The 18,845-nt window shown below is 36.7% G+C and overlaps 1 protein-coding gene across 3 annotated transcripts in view; it reads right to left on the bottom strand.

Moving 5' to 3' along the window:
* Positions 1-2,826: 2,826 nt before the first annotated feature.
* Positions 2,827-18,845, bottom strand: part of alg13 (ALG13 UDP-N-acetylglucosaminyltransferase subunit) — a 137,759-nt gene continuing 121,740 nt past the window's right edge. For 2 of the 3 annotated variants that reach the window (XM_039766547.1, XM_039766548.1), the window contains 7 exons: positions 16,800-16,855; positions 16,441-16,512; positions 15,766-15,931; positions 13,730-13,861; positions 9,408-9,448; positions 6,924-7,107; positions 2,827-3,531 (listed from right to left, as the gene is read on the bottom strand). In XM_039766547.1, the coding sequence (XP_039622481.1) occupies positions 3,284-3,531; positions 6,924-7,107; positions 9,408-9,448; positions 13,730-13,861; positions 15,766-15,931; positions 16,441-16,512; positions 16,800-16,855 (899 nt within the window). In that variant the 3' untranslated portion in view covers positions 2,827-3,283. The remainder of the gene's footprint in view (positions 3,532-6,923; positions 7,108-9,407; positions 9,449-13,729; positions 13,862-15,765; positions 15,932-16,440; positions 16,513-16,799; positions 16,856-18,845) is intronic. The other variant, XM_039766549.1, reaches the window with a different exon arrangement.

Below are 18,845 nucleotides of genomic sequence, written 5' to 3'. Positions count from 1 at the left end.
CAAGGCAAGGCCATTACCCTATGTTCTACGTCCCAAAAGTAGAAGCAGAATTGCAAAGAGGAAGGAATACTGAAAAAAGTGGAATGGTCTGATTGGGAAAAAACAATTGTGCCAGTTATAAAGGGTGATGGCACTGGGCAAATCTGTGGTGATTTTAAGGTGACAGTAAACCCAGTGTTAAAAACAGAACAATATCCCTTACCCCGTATAAAAGATATCTTTGCATCTCTGGGCAGAGGTGAAAAGTTTTCAAAAATTTGCCTTGCACAAGCATACCTACAAATGGAAATAGAGGACACATCCAAAAAGTATTTGACTATTAACACTACTAAAAGGTCTGTACCAGTATAACCGTTTGGTTTTTGGAGTTGCTTCAGCACCAGCCATATGGCAGGCGGCCATAGAACAAGTCTTGCAGGGGGATTCCTGGCACTCAGTGCTACCTTGATGACATTCTTGTTACAGGGGCGGATGACGAGGAGCATCTGGAGAATCTAGGAAAAGTCCTGAACAGATTAGCAGACTTTGGCTTGACAAAGAAGGATACATAAATGCAAAAACAAAATTGAAGCTGGCCTGAAAGCACTGAAACCCCAAAATGTGATAATAATTGACCGGTTCCAAAGATTACCACAATTGAGCTACAAGTTCCTTCCAAATCTTTTGACTGTATTGCATCCTTTAAACAGTTTGCTGCGCAGTGAAGCAACATGGTGCTGGACTAAGGACTGTGAGCGTGCATACAAAGAGGCAAAATCTCTTGTTACATCTGACAATGTGCTAACTCATTATGACCCCAGCTTGCCACTCTAGGTTGCATGTGATGCCTCTCCTTATGTTATTGGGGGTGTATTGTCGCATAAGTTCACAGATGGGATGGAACAGCCGACTGCCTTTGCCTCAAGATCCCGAATTCAGCAGAGCGTAATTATGCACAAATTGATAGAGAAGCCCTTAGTTTGGTTTGGGGAGCTAAGAAGTATAACCAATATTTATATGGGAGACATTTTACCTTACCAGTTGGTAGTTCTAGCCCAACATGCGCTAGACGCTACCCTGACAGTGTTAGGAAACCTCCTAAAAGATTTGAATGTTAAATTTTTATATGCTGTTATAGTTAAAACATTTATGAGAATATCATTTTTTTTTTTGATATAGCATCAGTGCTGCATGGGATGAGTTGTTATGTATAGTGGGTTAATGGATCTACAGCCGCAGCATCTATATTGGGTTTAGGTCTGGACTTTGACTAAGACAATCCAAAACTTTAAAATTTGCTTCTTGGATGGGGGTTTACTTTTGTTTTTTATTATTATGTTGCATGACCCAACTGCATGCCTCACAGACCAAAGACAAGACTTTCCTTAAGAACATTCTGAAATCATGGCACATTCATTATTCCTCAAGTATAGAAAGCCATCCCAGTGCCTACTACCACATCACCAACATGTTTCACTATGGCTATGATATTTTGAATGCTTGGTTTGCTTTACAATTGACAAAAGTTACTTTATTGGATTACATAGATCCCATTGTCATTTGTACTTAAAACATTATTTAAGAATGCTTATGAAGCCATCCACTCAGAACTTAAAAGCTTGTCTCTTATTTTACAGTAACCATTTCATCAGCAGTTCTTTGTCTTGTGATTATTCAAAGGAGGACATTTAACGCCTTTCTAGTGGCTTTGAGATTCCAGAGCCAACACTGACTTTGCACTGAGGGAACAGTAGACTGCAGTGCTATGGATATCCACCCCCCAATCCTTTGCAACATACTGATTTTTGGTGCAACCATGGTGTATTTTGGTAGACTGTCCACTTCTTGAAAGATTTCAATTGGAATTGTAGATCTCTCTGTGGTCTGGTGGACTCCCTGATGTCTACCAAATTGGTTTTCTAGCCTAACAAAACCAATTTTATTTTGCTTTCTTCAGGATTTACCTATGATTTTTGGCATTGTGTTTGTTGAATTTTTGTTCTAGCAATTTTGATAAGGATCAAAGTATGAGGTTAATATTTAGCAAGGCTGAATGTAATCAAGGTTGATGGTGTTCAATTGACAAAATATTTCTCTCCATCTTATTTTCAGAATTATCTGCAATTTGGTTAATTTAGCTGAGGTCAGTTACTTTTTTCCACAGTGCTGTAAAACTCTGTTTATTAAATAAAGAAGTTGAAAAAAGTTGTTTGTTCACTCTGGTACTTTAATATTACATTTTGTTGAAGACCTGAAGACATTCAGTGTCGAAAGTTGCAATAATAGAAGGGTGGCAAATATTTGTTAATGGAATCATAATAAGCATCAACTTCATCCACATTGCAGGGACAAGCACAGCATCTAAATGTTAGGTTCGTGTATGTATTCAAGTCTCATGTAGGTTAACAGGCTTCTCACCAGTTTAACCGGAGCCTCAAAATTAAAATACAAAACAAAGAAGCCACCTGCACAAGTCCTCAGACCACTACAGGTTCTGAATGCCCATATGTATATGATAGGCATGGCTTCCTTATTGGAAAGAAACTACATTTATTGCAACTAATTACAAATACAGTCAATGATTCAGTGTTAATGCTTGTGTTTTAATCAGTCATATATTCCCGTAATTTAAACACCATCCTATAAACCAAAGGTGAAAGTGACACATAGTGCAACTTAAGATGTCTACACATTTGCTATTTGAAATCTAGAAAAGCATTTTGAGAAGAATCTTTTGGTTTGCTTTTGATTTAAGTGAATTGTCAAAATAATGTTTTCAATGAAAATAAAGCTTAAAAATAATAGAAACATTTTCAATGAAAATTAAAAGTTTTCAAAATAAAGAAAATAAATGTAAATCCTCCACCACAAAATTAAATAAGTTGTAGGTTTGTTTTTAGTTTTCTAGATAACAATGGATTGTAGATGAACTATTAGCAAAATTAGCATTTGCAATGATAGTTAAAATACTAAAAAAATTACACAACACATTGATGAATCAAATGCAAAACCTCAAAATTAACATAAAGAATGACAGATACTAACAGTAACCTGACTTGAACATGTGCAAACATCTACAATATACAACATAAACAATAAATAAATCCTGGAATCAACTTTTTCCAGGCTACCTAAAAGTGCCTTAGAATTTTACCATTCACTTAAAACAATTAAGAACATTTCAAACAACAACAAAACAAGAAAATGAACAAGATTTACACACATACATGAATTAGAAAAGCAAAAATTACTTAACTGTTTTCTTTCAACATAGAAAGTTTGGTTTCTAAGTGAAATGTTTTATCTAAGGAACATAATGTACAGGAGCTGGAGTGGTGATATAGTTCACTTGATGACCTGTAGAAGGGCAGATTGTTCCATGAATTCGAGGTTGGTTAATAGGTGGCCAAGGAGAGACATAGTGGTATGCGGGCACCATGGAAAAACAGGGTTCATAGGTCGGAAGTAGCTGTTGATTAAATTGCTCAGTCACGACAGGGTAATAGATTGTCCCTTGAGGAGCTGCTGTGGATTCAGCACTCGTAATGGTCCCTCAAACAAACAAACAAAAACATACATATGTAAGTGACAGAAGATTATTTAGCACTTATTTCAAAATTTCCAGATGGGGAAAAACATGCTAAACATCTCAAATGGTATATCACATATTAAGAAGTATTTTCAATATAAATAAAACAAATATCTGATAAAGCTACTTTGCATTGTTATTTTGCTGACTTAATAATTGCCAATAGGGTTAGCTATAAATGCTTCATTTTGAAAATAAAGAAAAAAAGTCCATCTAATGTATAAGCTGATCAAAAATATAGTATCAGAAGTGGTACATTTCATTCTGCTATGGTTTTTGTATTAACATATACAATAGTGTACATTTTGGGAGATATGTTCTATTACATTTTTCTTTTCCAACAGTGATTGTGAAGAAGTGTCTAAATCACAAACTATTAACTTACTAACTCTATTGCTTTTCTGTATATGGTTTAAAGTAAATTTCACTTTGTGAATACCACCTAATTGGTCGGTCACCTGACCGTCTACAATCATATTGTTTTCTATGGGATAATTCAAACGGTTTCTAAATGTCAAGTTGAGTTAAAGCATTGTATTTTTCAAATAATTTGGACCAAGAATTCTCTGGTCCTTATATTACATGAATATAATATAAAATGATATTCTGTATGATTGATATGCAGATAATTAAAGATGAAAACAACTGATGTGCTAGCTGATAACAGAAAATCTTGACTGAGCTAGTGGAGTAAAAAAAAAAAAAAAAATCAGTGAGAAGGAAAATACTACATTTAACCTTAGGCAAACACTAGAAGCAGCAAGTTATACACTTTTTCCTTTTAGAATATTGAACATTTATAAAAATACAATTGGTATATGCTTAGGAAGAGAAGGTAAACAGTCTAGAGAAACAAAAAAAGGCCTTCAATTAGCAGTTTGTACTAAGAAAATGAGAATTTCAAATTGTAAGCATAATTAAGGAAAAAAATACCAACAACCTACCATTCAACCATTTGTCAAGTTTGCCATTTTCATTATATGGTGGATTGGTGATAAAGCCACAGACCAAGGGTGGCAACAAAACTTTAATGGCACTGCAAAATAGGGTATACTTCATATACTCTATTTTTGTAGGTATTCGGCTATTTTAGATTTACAAATCATCTTAACATGTACATTATCAACAAGTGGAATTATACAGAGAAACTGGGCAGGACAAAGTCAGGGAAACTGTAAAGCTATCGGGTCAAGACTCTGTTTCCTAGAATTATGACGTAGCAGCTCTAACTAAAACGTGTTTCATTTATGCCTTTATGATGTTGTCAAGGAACCAAACAAAAGGAATAAAAGGTTTGTCTTCTGAAGCTGAAAGTGTATTAATTGGATGGCAAAATTTATAGGCCTCAAAATGACATACCATCTTCCTTTAACAAAAAAAAGTTGAGAGGGTGATACTGCCAAATTATACATCTTTTTGCACTTCAACTCACATTACTTGCTGCTTTCAATTCTCATACTGAAGTAAAAAATTAATAGATGTAACTCGAGTTACTGGACGTGTTAATGATACATACAGTAAGTATATAGAACGAAACAACTTAAAAAGCAATTGTTTAACATCCCAAGGAAAAGTTCATTTTGTATAATATACAGTGCATCCGGAAAGTATTCACAGCACATCACTTTTTCCACATTTTGTTATGTTACAGCCTTATTCCAAAATGGATTAAATTCATTTTTTTCCTCAGAATTCTACACACAACACCCCATAATGACAATGTGAAAAAAGTTTGAGGTTTTTGCAAATTTATTAAAAATACAAAATGTAGAAAGCACATGTACATAAGTATTCACAGCCTTTGCCATGAAGCTCAAAATTGAGCTCAGGTGCACCCTGTTTCCCCTGATCATTCTTGAGATGTTTCTGAAGCTTAATTGGAGTCCACCTGTGGTAAATTCAGTTGATTGGTTCACATGATTTGGAAAGGCACACACCTGTCTATAGAAGTTCCCACAGTTGACAGTTCATGTCAGAACACAAACCAAGCATGAAGTCAAAGGAATTGTATGTAGACCTCCGAGACAGGATTGTCTCGAGGCACAAATCTGGGGAAGGTTACAGAAACATTTCTGCTGCTTTGAAGGTCCCAATGAGCACAGTGGTTTCCATCATCCATACGTGGAAGAAGTTCGAAACCACCAGGACTCTTCCTAGAGCTGGTTGGCTATCTAAACTGAGCGATCAGGGGAGAAGGGCCTTACTCAGGGAGATGATCAAGAACCCGATGGTCACTCTGTCAGAGCTCCAGAGGTCCCTTTGTGGAGAGAGGAGAACCTTCCAGAAGGACAACCATCTCTGCAGCAATCCACCAATCAGGCCTGTATGGTAGAGTGGCCAGACGGAAGCCACTCCTTAGTAAAAGGCACATGGCAGCCCACCTGGAGTTTGCCAAAAGGCACCTGAAGGACTCTCAGACCATGAGACACAAAATTCTCTGGTCTGATGAGACAAAGGTTGGTGTGAATGCCAGGCGTCACGTTTGGAGGAAACCAGGCACTGCTCATCACCAGGCCAATATCATCCCTACAGTGAAGCATGGTGGTGGCAGCATCATGCTGTGGGGGTGTTTTGCAGCGGCAGGAACTGGGAGACTAGTCGGGATAAAGGGAAAGATGACTGCAGCAATGTACAGAGACATCCTGGATGAAAACCTGCTCCAGAGCGCTCTTGACCTAAGACTGGGGCGACGGTTCATCTTTCAGCAGGACAACGACCCTAAGCACACAGCCAAAATATCAAAGGAGTGGCTTCAGGACAACTCTGTGAATGTCCTTGATTGGCCCAGCCAGAGCCCAGACTTGAATCCGATTGAACATCTCTGGAGAGATCTTAAAATGGCTGAGCAATGACGCTTCCCATCCAACCTGATGGAGCTTGAGAGGTGCTGCAAAGAGGAACGGGCGAAACTGGCCAAAGATAGGTGTGCCAAGCTTGTGGCATCATATTCAAAAAGACGTGAGGCTGTAAAAAAGACGTGAGGCTGTAATTGCTGCCAAAGGTGCATCGACAAAGTATTAAGCAAAGGCTGTGAATACTTACGCACATGTGATTTCTCATTTTTTTTATTTTTAATAAATTTGCAAAAACCTCAAGTAAACTTTTTTCACATTGTCATTATGGGGTGTTGTGTGTAGAATTCTGAGGAAAAAAATGAATTTAATCCATTTTGGAATAAGGCTGTAACATAAAATGTGGAAAAAGTAATGCGCTGTGAATACTTTCCGGATGCACTGTACATGTGCAGCTAAATCTTTCAAATTTAGAATTGATAATTCAGTTACAAACACTGGATACAAAAATTTAAAAAGAAAACTTTACATATATATCAATGACTATTCAATTGCTCACTCACCATTTTGAAGAGCCTCAGTAGTTACCCTATCATTATTCATTCTTCCTGCGTCACTGTACTGCTGTTGCAGTGGCTGGTCAGGAATAGTTGGAATAGCATTATACGTTTGGTAGTGATCCACTGGAGGTTGCTGGTATATCTGCTGCATTTGCATAATGGAATTCCAATAGCTCTGATGATGCCACTAAATGAAGACAGAATAATCCTTTCATCAAAGGTTTCATTAAAAGCAATTGATTTTCACAGCCTTAATTACTTTAATGTTTAGTCTGTCAAAATAACCTTAAAAGGAAATTTTTGGTGTTTGTGCCCTTGAAAGAAACTCAGAAAATTATAAAAGTACAAAATAGCTAGTAAACTGTCTCCTATATTACCTTTGTTGTAACGACTGCAAAAATAAAGGGGATACTAAAAGTAGCATTAATTCATGTCAAAACATTATGCTATTCTGACTCTGTAGAAACAACCTTTGAATTTAGTGAACAATTAATCCATTTGGAAGCATAAATATTCACAAATTGTCTTTGATAGGCAAAGCCATTGCACAGAGTTTTGGTTTATGAGAATTTATATTTAAAACAAAATGTATTACTTTTTATTAATAAGCCTATACTAGCCCAAAGCTTTGGCAACAATACTAATTCAATGTTTCAGCAATAAGTACATTTTCTCAATAATGTACACGCACATGGCTGAGAAATAAAAAAAAATAAATATCAGTCATTCCACTAAAGATATACTCTAAGGCATCATAAGTCTGGGAAATCACAGATGCTGTTAGTAGATCTAGAAATTCTATGCCTTCGTTTCAAAGAGTGAGGTTCAAAAGTGCTGTTTTAAGGCCCTATATAAAAAAAAGTTGAAAATGTCAAATTGATGGCTAATAATACTTCAGTTCCAAGTATATACTCACACTTTTGAGTATTTTACTACTGCTTCTTGTATGATACAATAATTTACCTTAAACAAGACATTAGCCCATAACACAATGCACACATATACACACACATTCATTCCTAGTCGTGCAGTTTAAAGATGGCAATTAACCTAGCATCACTGGATTCCTCTGTCAGCAGATCTTTTGCTCTTATTTTGGAATTGTTTTTTTTTTTTTTTTTAAAAAGCAAGGAAAAGGTGTATAGTAAATTCTGTTTACTTTCAATGGTTTGACATTTGAACCATTCAGTTTTAGTGAGTAGGCAAAATAAACCAGAAGTATATAAAATACTTTGGCTTCAAGTACATTAAAGATTTAGATAAGAACAGGCCATTTAGTCCTACAAAGCTTGCCAGTCCTATCCACTTAATTCTTCCAAGATAACATCAAGTTGAGGTCTGAAGGTCCCTAATGTCCTACTGTCTTCTGTGTGAATAAAAACTTCCTAATGTTTATGCAAAATTTACCCTTCAGTTTCCAACTGTGTATTCGTGTTTTTGGTGAACTTACAGTCTCAATCCACTTTCATAAATTTTGTACATTTCAATCATGTCATCTCTTAATCTCCTTTTGCTTAAACTGAAAAGGCTCAGCTCATCTTTCCTCATAACTTATCCCCTGCAGCCCCTGAATCAGTCTACTTTTTCTAGTGCTTCTATGACCTTTTCGTAGCCAGGAGACCAAAACCTTACACAGTACTCCAGATGAGGCTTCACCAGTGCATTATAAACCTTTAGTATAACCGCCTTTAAAATTGTACTCCACACTATGTATCCTAACATTGTTAGCCTTCTTAATAGCTTCTAAACACCGCATCTAAGTTGATAGTGACAAGTCCAACTCCTAAATCATTCTCATAAGCGGTGCACTTTCAATTTTCAGACCTACCATTGTGTATTCTGTCACATATTAACTTCATATGTATAAAGCTTTACATTTACTTGTATTAAATTTCATCTGCCACAAATCTGCCCAAGACCCTCTGTAATGATTCAGTGGATTCAAAATATCTCCCAGTCCTCATAGCTTGGTATCACCTGCAAACTTAACCAGCTTATTTATAGTCCTATCCATATCATTTCCATATATTAAAAAAGTAGCAGCACTGACCCTTGTGGGACACCACTTTTAACATCAGATAATTCTGATAGGGCTCCTAGTTACCATAACCATCCATTTCCTATGATTTAGCGAATTCTACACCCATGTACACACTACACCTGAACCACCACCTTTACATTATGATACTTTGACATACTTGCATAACAATACGCACACTTCAAAGTTCAAAATCATTGCACAAATTATATACTTTTACAAATTTCATTTTTGTAGATCAGCCAACACAATGCAGGTTACACAAATGGGAATTTTCACCCCCAGTCAAAAAAAAGATACATTTGCACAAATAAATTCTATGCAAATTACAGTGGCACAGCTGTAGACCTATACCAGATATTGTAATACAGCCTTCTAGCCTAAAATACAGTACAATATAGTTTAATGGCCTATATGCTTTTTATTTGATTAGAAACTTATTCTCTTACCTGAACTCCCAGATTAAAGTAATACTGAAGAATTTTGCCATCTTTATTTAAAAAAAAAAAAAAAAAGAAAAATACAGTTTAGCAAAGGAAAAAATACACTGTAAAAAAAACATGTAAATTGCCATCTGGTAACAAACTCCTTGTGGGATGCAAAATAACAATGGGTGACAACAAATCTGGGACATTTTATACCTCTGAATGATGACTTTCAAAGAGAAATCATGATATAATAAAATACTGCAACAAATACAATAGGATGAACTGTAATGAAATGTTTTAAATTTAAACAAGTCACTATTCTAACACCAACATGCAGTCTCAGTGAAATTAATCCAAGAGAGTCTGACTGAATTGAATGGGTGCATTTCCACACAAAACCTGAACTTGTGCTATGTACTTCTGACAATTATTCAGTTACCAACACACGAATGAAAAGCAGGTAATTACTTCTAGATTCAGTTTGGCTATGGATACTCATACTGTGGATTCAAAAACGTATTTAGACTATCCCACTCTTTTACATAACATCTAACAACACTGAATATCCCAGTATGAAAAAAAAAAAAATTTTTTTTGCAAGTTTCTTAAAAATAAAAACTGAAATTTCACATTAACAAACATTCATGCCCTTTGCTATAACACTTTGAACATGGCTCAGATGCATCCAATTGTATTGATCATCATTGAGATAATTCTACACCTATTTGGAATCCACTTGTGGTCAATTCAATTGATTGGAGAGGATTATGTAAGGCACACACCTCTATGCAGCACTAATGGTTCCCAAAGGCACAGTTGACTTCATACTTTTAAATGGAAGTTGTTTGGAACAAACACTACTTTGTAGAGCTGGCCACCTGGACAAACTGAGCAATTGTGTGACAAGGGCCTTGGGTAAAAAAAAAAAAGTGACATGGAAACCAAAGATCACTTTGGTTGAGTTTCAGAGAATGTGTATAGAGGTGGGATAAACTTCCAGAATGACAACCATCATTGCAAAACTACACTTATCTAGACATTATGACCAAGTAGCCAAAAGAAGTCTTAAAGAGTTTTCATAAAAGCACCCTAAAGGACACTCAGACCAGAAAATATTCACAGTCTGATGAAATCAAGGTCAGGGTAATATCTCAAAGAAGCTAGGCACCAACCATTACCTATGCAATAACATTCCAAAGGTGAAGTATGGTGGTCATAGCATCATGCTTTGGGGTTGTTTTTCAGTATCAAGGACCAGGAGACACAAACAGTGTTGAGGCAGAGATGAACGGAGCTATGTACAGAGTTATCCCTAATAAAAACATGACCCAGAGACCTCTGGACCTCGGACTAGGCAGAAGGCTCGTCTAACAACAGGACAATGACCCTAAGCTCAAAGCAAAGGCAAAACAGGAGTGTCTTAGGGACACATCTTTGGGAGTGTCCTTGAGTTACCCAACCAAAGCCTGGACTTGAACCCAATCAAACATCTCTGAAGAGATCTGAAAAAACACAGTCCACCAGGGATATTCATTTAAGCGAACAGAGTTTGAGAGGATCTGCTGAAAAGAATCACGCTGAATATCCCCTAATCTAAATGGGTGAAGCTTGCTGCATCATACCCAAGATGACTCCAGGTTGTAATCACAATCAAAGATGCTGCAACTAAGTTCTGAATACTTGAGTTTATGCAAAAAATAATATATATTTTATAAATCTGCAAAACTTTCCAAAATCCATTTTTTGCTTTTGCTGGGGTATTAAGTTTTGCTTCATGTGGAGGAAATTTTTAAAATGATTTAACACAACTCTGCAACATGGCAAGTGAAAGGGTGTGAATACTTTCCAAATCCATTGTATATGGATAAGTCTACCTTATGAATGCTTAATGTAAGAAAGTCAGTTGGCTTTTATGAGCAGAATACCAGCAAGCAGAAATTGTATAACATGTAATATATACTTACTTAGTATTAAGGCTTACACTGAATCAATTTTAATTGGGGAGTTTGACTTGAGAAGCATTTTTCTTATTTTCTCTCGAGTTTATGATTTTCATGGCAGAGCTAAGGCCTGGAGACCATTCAGTTTTGAGGCCAAAGTGTTTCATCTTTGCCATTTACAAAGGATGCGTTTTTTAGATTCATCCGACTAAGGTCTTCAGCATGCACTGTAGCAAACATTAGCTTAGTGTGAAGCAGCTATAAAGGGGATTAACACTGCCATTACGGAAGTCATGACCTTCTATGGAAGAATGGCTTACTCTCCCAGAGGGTAAGTCTTCAAGTACCTCAGGATCTTGTTCATGAGCAAGACAAAACTAAAAATCAGTGTGGCAGAGTTGCTAGGTTTACTCTATATGAGAGTTTTGTTTTTTTTTTTAAACACAGACTACAGTGTTGAACTGGGCTTCTGCGGCAGCCTTCGGCTGTTACGCACCTAAAACCTGGAATAGCTTGCCAATATCATGGCCATCATCATCATCAAATTCTTCCATGAGAACCCTGAATACAGTAAGGACTGATTGAGGTCATTTATGTTAGGTAGAATGCGGTCTCGTGGCCTCAGAACCGCTGCCGATTTTATTTTTTCTCCAGCCATCTGGAGTTTCTTTTTTTTTGTTTTGTTTTTCTGTCCTCCCTGGCCATCAGACCTTACTTTATTCTATGTTAGTGTTCCCCAACTTTATTTATTCTTTTTTCTCTTTCTTCATCATGCAAAGCACTTTGAGCTACATTGTTTGTATGAAAATGTGCTATATAAATAAATGTTATTGTTGTTCTTAGAACAAAGATAAACAAGCAGAATAAAATTGTGGACATTGTGAGGATACCCACAGTGCTCTAGAAAGAGGTACAATGAGCACAGCCCACTGGGACAAAATGCAGGAAACATGGGAAAAACTGCATGAACAGAAAAATAGTACATGGTAGCAAACTTCCAAGAATTGATGTTTATAGAAATCCTCAGAGACCGAACTCAAAAACAGATTATGAAGTTTATTTGTTTAATAGTCATGATACACTAATTTCATTGAAATTTATTATGTGGCATAGAACTCATTGGGCATTTTCTTAAGGTAGTTTAATTTTATACTTTACGTCAGCAATTAAAAACCTAGAGTATATTTTCAGAATGAACAATGCCAAATATTTATAGCATTTATTTCAAACACGTATTAACATTTGTCTTCCTTTTACCACATAAGTAATATGCATATTGACATAATTGGTTTATTTTTGTATGGTTAAGACATTTAATTCAAAATTCAGTGTTACAATCTGTTATGATACTCTTCCTATGGAATTTGTTTATTTTAAGCACTTTAACATGGTGTGCGCCCCTTGAATAATGCCTTTGAAGGGGCTGGAATACCTTGAAAACAAAAAAGTGTTCTAAAATGGGTTCATAATATTGTCATACATACAGAGTACAGTGCAATTCTTACTTGTAAGTGCTAATCATATGCTATATGGCACCTTGTATCATACAAACAATAAATGAAAACATATTTCCACCAAAGTCATAATGTGTTAAAATACTACAGCTGGGGAAAAAAGGACAATGGTCCTAATTCAGCACTATGAAGTATCAAAGTACAACAATATCTCTAAACAGCAATAAAAACAGGTTTATCTTTTTAACACTTACAGACCCCTTATTTAAAATGTGATGGAGTAACCTTGTGATGTCATTTGGGTGCTGAAAAAAACGACGCGAACACTAATAAAACCTAAACACTTAAACTCTGCTGTCCCAATGGGTTTCTTTAAGCAAGAACCTTCACTAAAACTTACCTTTCTCCCATCTCATCTACAGAACTGACTAGCTTCAAAACATTTTATCCTGATTAGCACTTGGCTTTAGAGTTGCACCTTTTTAACCAGGGTTGCAAGTAATTTTCTGCTTTAGATTCATTTCCAAATTGTAATGATCACACTACACCACTGATCTCCAGCAACCACATTTAAGAAACCAGGCACTGCTCCGATTCTGTCTGTACTTTCACAGACTACATAGTGGGCCCTTTCTAAAAGCAATTATAATCTAATTTATCACAGGTATAGGTCTAAACTTTAGCAAGACATAGGGTCTTTGCAAAGCCCCAGATGAAGTTGCACTTAGAAAATTCTTCAATGATCTCCATTACACAATGAGGTTTCTGCAATTAATCATGCCAAATGTCCCCTAGTGTCAATAATAATTTAGGCAGGTCAATCAGAACAGTTTTCCTTTCACTAGTCTGAAACCAGTTTAATCCCTTTTGCACCTACTGGACCTTAACTAGAAATCTTGAGTAGCTGACCATTACCAAAAATTATATTAAAGAAATCTTGAAGTATTACCTCTTGGTAGATCATTTCCATTTGGATCACATGAATATGGAGGAGGAGGTGGAGTGTTCACTGGTTCTCCCATTTCATTTACAAAAAGCAAAGCAGCTGGGGGGTACAGCATAGATGGAGAGGTCAAAACAACTAAAATAAAAACAGGAACACTTCAAAATGACTGTAATCATAAAGTGTGCATTTTATCAAATCATAAGATTACAGTATCAGACTATTAGATTTCAGAGAAAAAATTGACAGAATAATTTCTCAGAATAGAACCTGTGTGCTTCTAAATATTTGTTTTTTCAATCAGCACAATTTTTTGGAACACAATATTATGGCTTTTTGTTGTATTGCCAAAGTATGCACATTTATACTGTGATTGATAGATAGACAGATGGAGATTAATAAAGTATCTCTATCTAAGGAGAAATTCACATTTAATGTGCAAAAATAGAATTACCAATCTAGCAAACTGAAAAGTGTGTTTGTGGTATATGTGTTATGGAAATCCTCTCAGAAAAAGCCTACATCTTCAATATTTATTTTTGTACCATTCCACATTGAAATACTGAAACTATTTTTTATAGATTTGGCTAGAACTGAAGTTCCAAAATATTATTTTATTAGTTTTCATTTGAGAATATTTTTGAAATGCCTCCTTTGCGGTGTTGAATTTTCATAGCATGGAAAAGATAACTTACTTTGCTAATCTTATGTCTGACATATTTACATTATGGCTGATTCAGCAAAGTTGGAGGAATTACTATAGAACTTAAAGGTTTCACCTTCCTACTGCTGAACACTCCTAATTTTTATTCACTTGTTGCCAATGGTAACAGTTTAAAGGGGCAATGGACCAGGTGCAAGCATTTAATGCAAGTTTGACTGAGGCTGTTTGCTGTTTAGAAAAACTTGAAAATGTACACCTATAAGAAAGTATGTACTGTATTTACATAAACAAAAAGGACATTCTGGACAGTGTTAACCAAGTGTGTGTGTGTGTATATATATATATATATATATATATATATATATATATATATATATATATATATATATATATATATATATATATATATATATATATATATATATATATATATATATATATATATATATATATATATATATATATATATATATATATATATATATATATATATATACACACACACACATATACACATATACAGATAGATATATATAAATATATATAAAAATATAAATAGATACAAATAGATATCTATATCTATGAGATATCTATATCTATATCTATGAGATATCTATATCTATCTATCTATATATATATATATCTATATGTCTATATCTATCTCTATCTATATATATTGTAGATATATATACTGTATATACACATACAGTGGGTACGGAAAGTATTCAGACCCCCTTCAATTTTTCACTCTTTGTTATATTGCAGCCATTTGCTAAAACCTGACAGAACTGGAGAGGATCTGCAAGGAGGAATGGCAGAGGATCCCCAAATCCAGGTGTGAAAAAATTGTTGCATCTTTCCCAAGACGACTCATGGCTGTATTAGCTCAAATGGGTGCTTCAACTAAATACTGAGCAAAGGGTCTGAATACTTAGGACCATGTGATATTTCAGTTTTTCTTTTTTAATAAATCTGCAACAATTTAAATTTTTTTTTCTCTGTCAATATGGGGTGCTGTGTGTACATTAATAAGGGAAAAAATTAATTTAAATGATTTTAGTAAATGGCTGCAATATAACAAAGAGTGAAAAATTGAAGGGGGTCTGAATACTTTCCGTACCCACTGTATATATATGTGTGTGTGTGTGTGTGTGTGTGTGTGTGTGTGTGTGTGTATGTATATTATATATATCTCTCACAACATGAGTTAATTCTAGAAACAAACTTTTTGTAAAGCACAGCAAGTCTAAAACCAAATAAATTTCATTTTATCACCGTTCTCAAAAACAAAACAAGCAGACAAAAAGATTAGCCTATTTACTTGTGAAATCAATTCATGCATAAACCCACCATATGTATTGCAATATTTTTATATTACCTTGTCTTTCAAGGGGAGGAGATGGTACTGGGGTAGGCTGTGCAACAGACTGAGGTGGTAACGAAGATACAGAATTCTGAGCTCCCCCAGAACAAGAGCTGAAAACGGTGATGGGAGTAGTGTGAGCACAAGAAGCAGGGGAGATTACAGTTGAGCTGACCATTACCTGAGAGATGGGGGCAGAAATAATATCAATACAATTGCAACTTGCATTTAAACATGTTAAAAAACATAAGCATTTTGGTTTACAAACTTTGTAAGTAGTGCCACAGGTGTCAAAGTTGAACAAACCATTCTGATTTACCAGCTTGCACATTAATATTAAGCTAAAGCTCTGTGGTTAAAAATAATCGCACTGCACAATCGCATTGAAAATTATTCAACATAATAGCAAAACAATTATGGGAAGGAACTAACAGGTATCACTTTACTCGGCTACTATTGGCTAATGACTGGAAGTACAAACAAGTATGTACTTTTCCAAATTGCAAACGTAGAGTGTTAAAGCCAGTAGCACGCCACTTTTCCTGGTTTTTAACTTTGTTGAGCATTTAGGAACTTTGGAATTATTGCATCTGGTCTGCACCCCTGCTTAGTGTACAACAGGAAAAACCGCTTCCAGTAGTGGTGAAACAGGACAATACATAAATCAGTGCTTTTTAAAAACTTTGTTACCTGTTGAGAATAACTGAATGCAGCCACGCCATCAGGTGGAGTTTCAGTAGGGGGTGTGGTTTCCTGAAGAGACTGTAAAAGAGTTAAGTTTAAGAAATGTAAACCAATGCCTTTGACATGGAAATTACTGTACATCTTTTACATGTTAAATGTAATCAGGTATAAAGTATAATTTTTGTTCACACAGTATTTTAAAAGAATTAAAACAAACCTACTGTACTGAGAGAGTGATAATAGCTTCTCAACTACAATTATATTTTATTAATTATTTAAGCAGGATAAGTTGTGGAAAGTCAGCTGTGCAATCAAAACAATTTATCCCCCCAAAATTATTTTGTAAATACAAAGACAAAGCATACCAAGCTTGAAGTTGATTCGGCAGCAGCAAAGACAGCTGGACTTTGGTATCCTGCATCTGCAATAAAATCAACAATACAAATGTAAAATATTAGGAATATATGAATTAATCAGTACTAACAGTTCAGAGGGAAACCTGAATGATAAACCTTTGTTCTGTTTTTGATTTCCTATCATGTAGTTTTTCTATTAGTCCAAAGCTAAATTAAAATAAATAAAACATTACTATTACAAACATGTAATGTTTTTATTGCCATATTACAGATCTAGTATATGTACTTTTGATCTGAGCACATGGTTTATATTCAAAAATTCAAAGCTCTAATAGCAGACTTAATAGTGTAGGCCAAAAGAGTGTATAGTCAGAATCAAGCATTTGCCAGTTACAAATAATGTAAACAATTCTACCTTGGTGGATAGACAGTTGTTTGTATGATAAAAGTACTATGGGTACCCAGGGCCCGCCTAGAAACAATCAGATGATTACACCCAACTACAGTACAACACTGAAGAGACTGTTGCCCTCTGAGATAGCACAGAACAAATTCAAAACCCAAAAACCTAGGACTGTCATTGTCTGCCAAAGTTTTCCCCCAGCTGATGATACTTAGATGTGCAAGTCTTTCCTGTCATTTACCAGAAAATCTCAACATATTCAGAAAAACTTATAGGATGTGTCTCAAAAAGTTTGCTTAGCTGGGAAACTACCCTTTCCTAAATCTTTGATCTTTAATAAATGAACAATGGATGAAATCAGATAAAAATTTCCACTCTCCTGTTTAGCCAAGGAGTTTAAGTTCTGTGCACAATTTTACATGTACATTCTCCCCAGTGCATCAGCTACCATCAATTATTGCCAGAAAAAGAGACATGTGTCAATTGAACACTCATTTACAAAATGGGGTGCAGAGACAGAAACAAAGAATGGAGAGAACACTTAAAACCCTGCCATATTACAATGATCCCTGAAGTGCACAATATTTAAAGTATGGAATGCCCTCAGTATTGAGACCAATACGCTACGCATAAAGAAAATATATTTGCAAACTTTAAACAACTGTGAGTAAAATATTACCTTTCATCAAAATATTTACTTTAAAAAAAAAAAAAAAACCCTGACTAATCTCCCCAACTCTTCTTAACCATTGTGACGGCTGGCCCCGGCACAGACAGACGGACAGCATACTTTGCTCCACACACTTTTATTTACACTAATATTATTTACAATACGTGCTCACGTGCACCCCCAGTGCCTCCTCGCACCGATTTCCCCAAGTCCAGGCCCACAGTCTCTTGTGCCTTCCTGGCCGCCTCCAGTCCTTCCTCTTGCTCAGTCCACTTCCACCCGACTTCCACCAATGACTGGAGGGAGGCGGCCCCTTAAATAATGCCCCGGATGAGCCCCAGGTGCTTCCGCCATCTGTTCCTTGGCCACGCCCCAGCGTGGCGGAAGTGTCGGCTGCCTTCCTGGCAGCTCTCCGGGCGCCACACAAAGTCTTCCCCCCGGCACTTCCTGGTGTGGCGGAAGTGCGGGCTCCCGGATAATTAGGCACCGGGCGCCGCCTGGCGGTGGCCACGGGTCCCTACAGGGCTGGGCTTCAAAGCCCTGTACCCGAGGCCCCTTGCCTAACCAGGACGGACGCCCCACTCTGTCTGGAGGAGGCACTCGCCCTCCTCCGGTCCTCCAAGGCGTCCCGGCCGGGCTCCTGCCCCGACCGGCAACCGCACGGGATAAACCGGCATCGGGGCGCCGCCTGGCGGTGACCACGGGCCCCTACAGGGAAGGGCTTCCATGCCCTCAACCCGTGGCCCCAACAGAACCAGGACGGACGCCCCTCGCGGTCTGGAGGAGGCACAAGCCCTCCTCACGTCCTCCTGCGTCCGGCGGGCTCCGCCCGGCGGGGCCACAGTGCCCCACCGCTAGCGAGACACGGGTCGAGCGGCACAACCGAAGGGCAGCACGTCCCCAGCGAGGGTCCTACTATGTCCCCAGGGTCCAACACGGCACCCTGGGACATCTGTCTTCGGCACCCTCGCCGGCGCAAACG

The sequence above is a fragment of the Polypterus senegalus genome, chromosome 10 (genome assembly GCF_016835505.1).
Source record: "Polypterus senegalus isolate Bchr_013 chromosome 10, ASM1683550v1, whole genome shotgun sequence".
Lineage (NCBI taxonomy): Eukaryota > Metazoa > Chordata > Cladistia > Polypteriformes > Polypteridae > Polypterus > Polypterus senegalus.
This window is presented reverse-complemented; position numbering and strand designations above follow the sequence as displayed.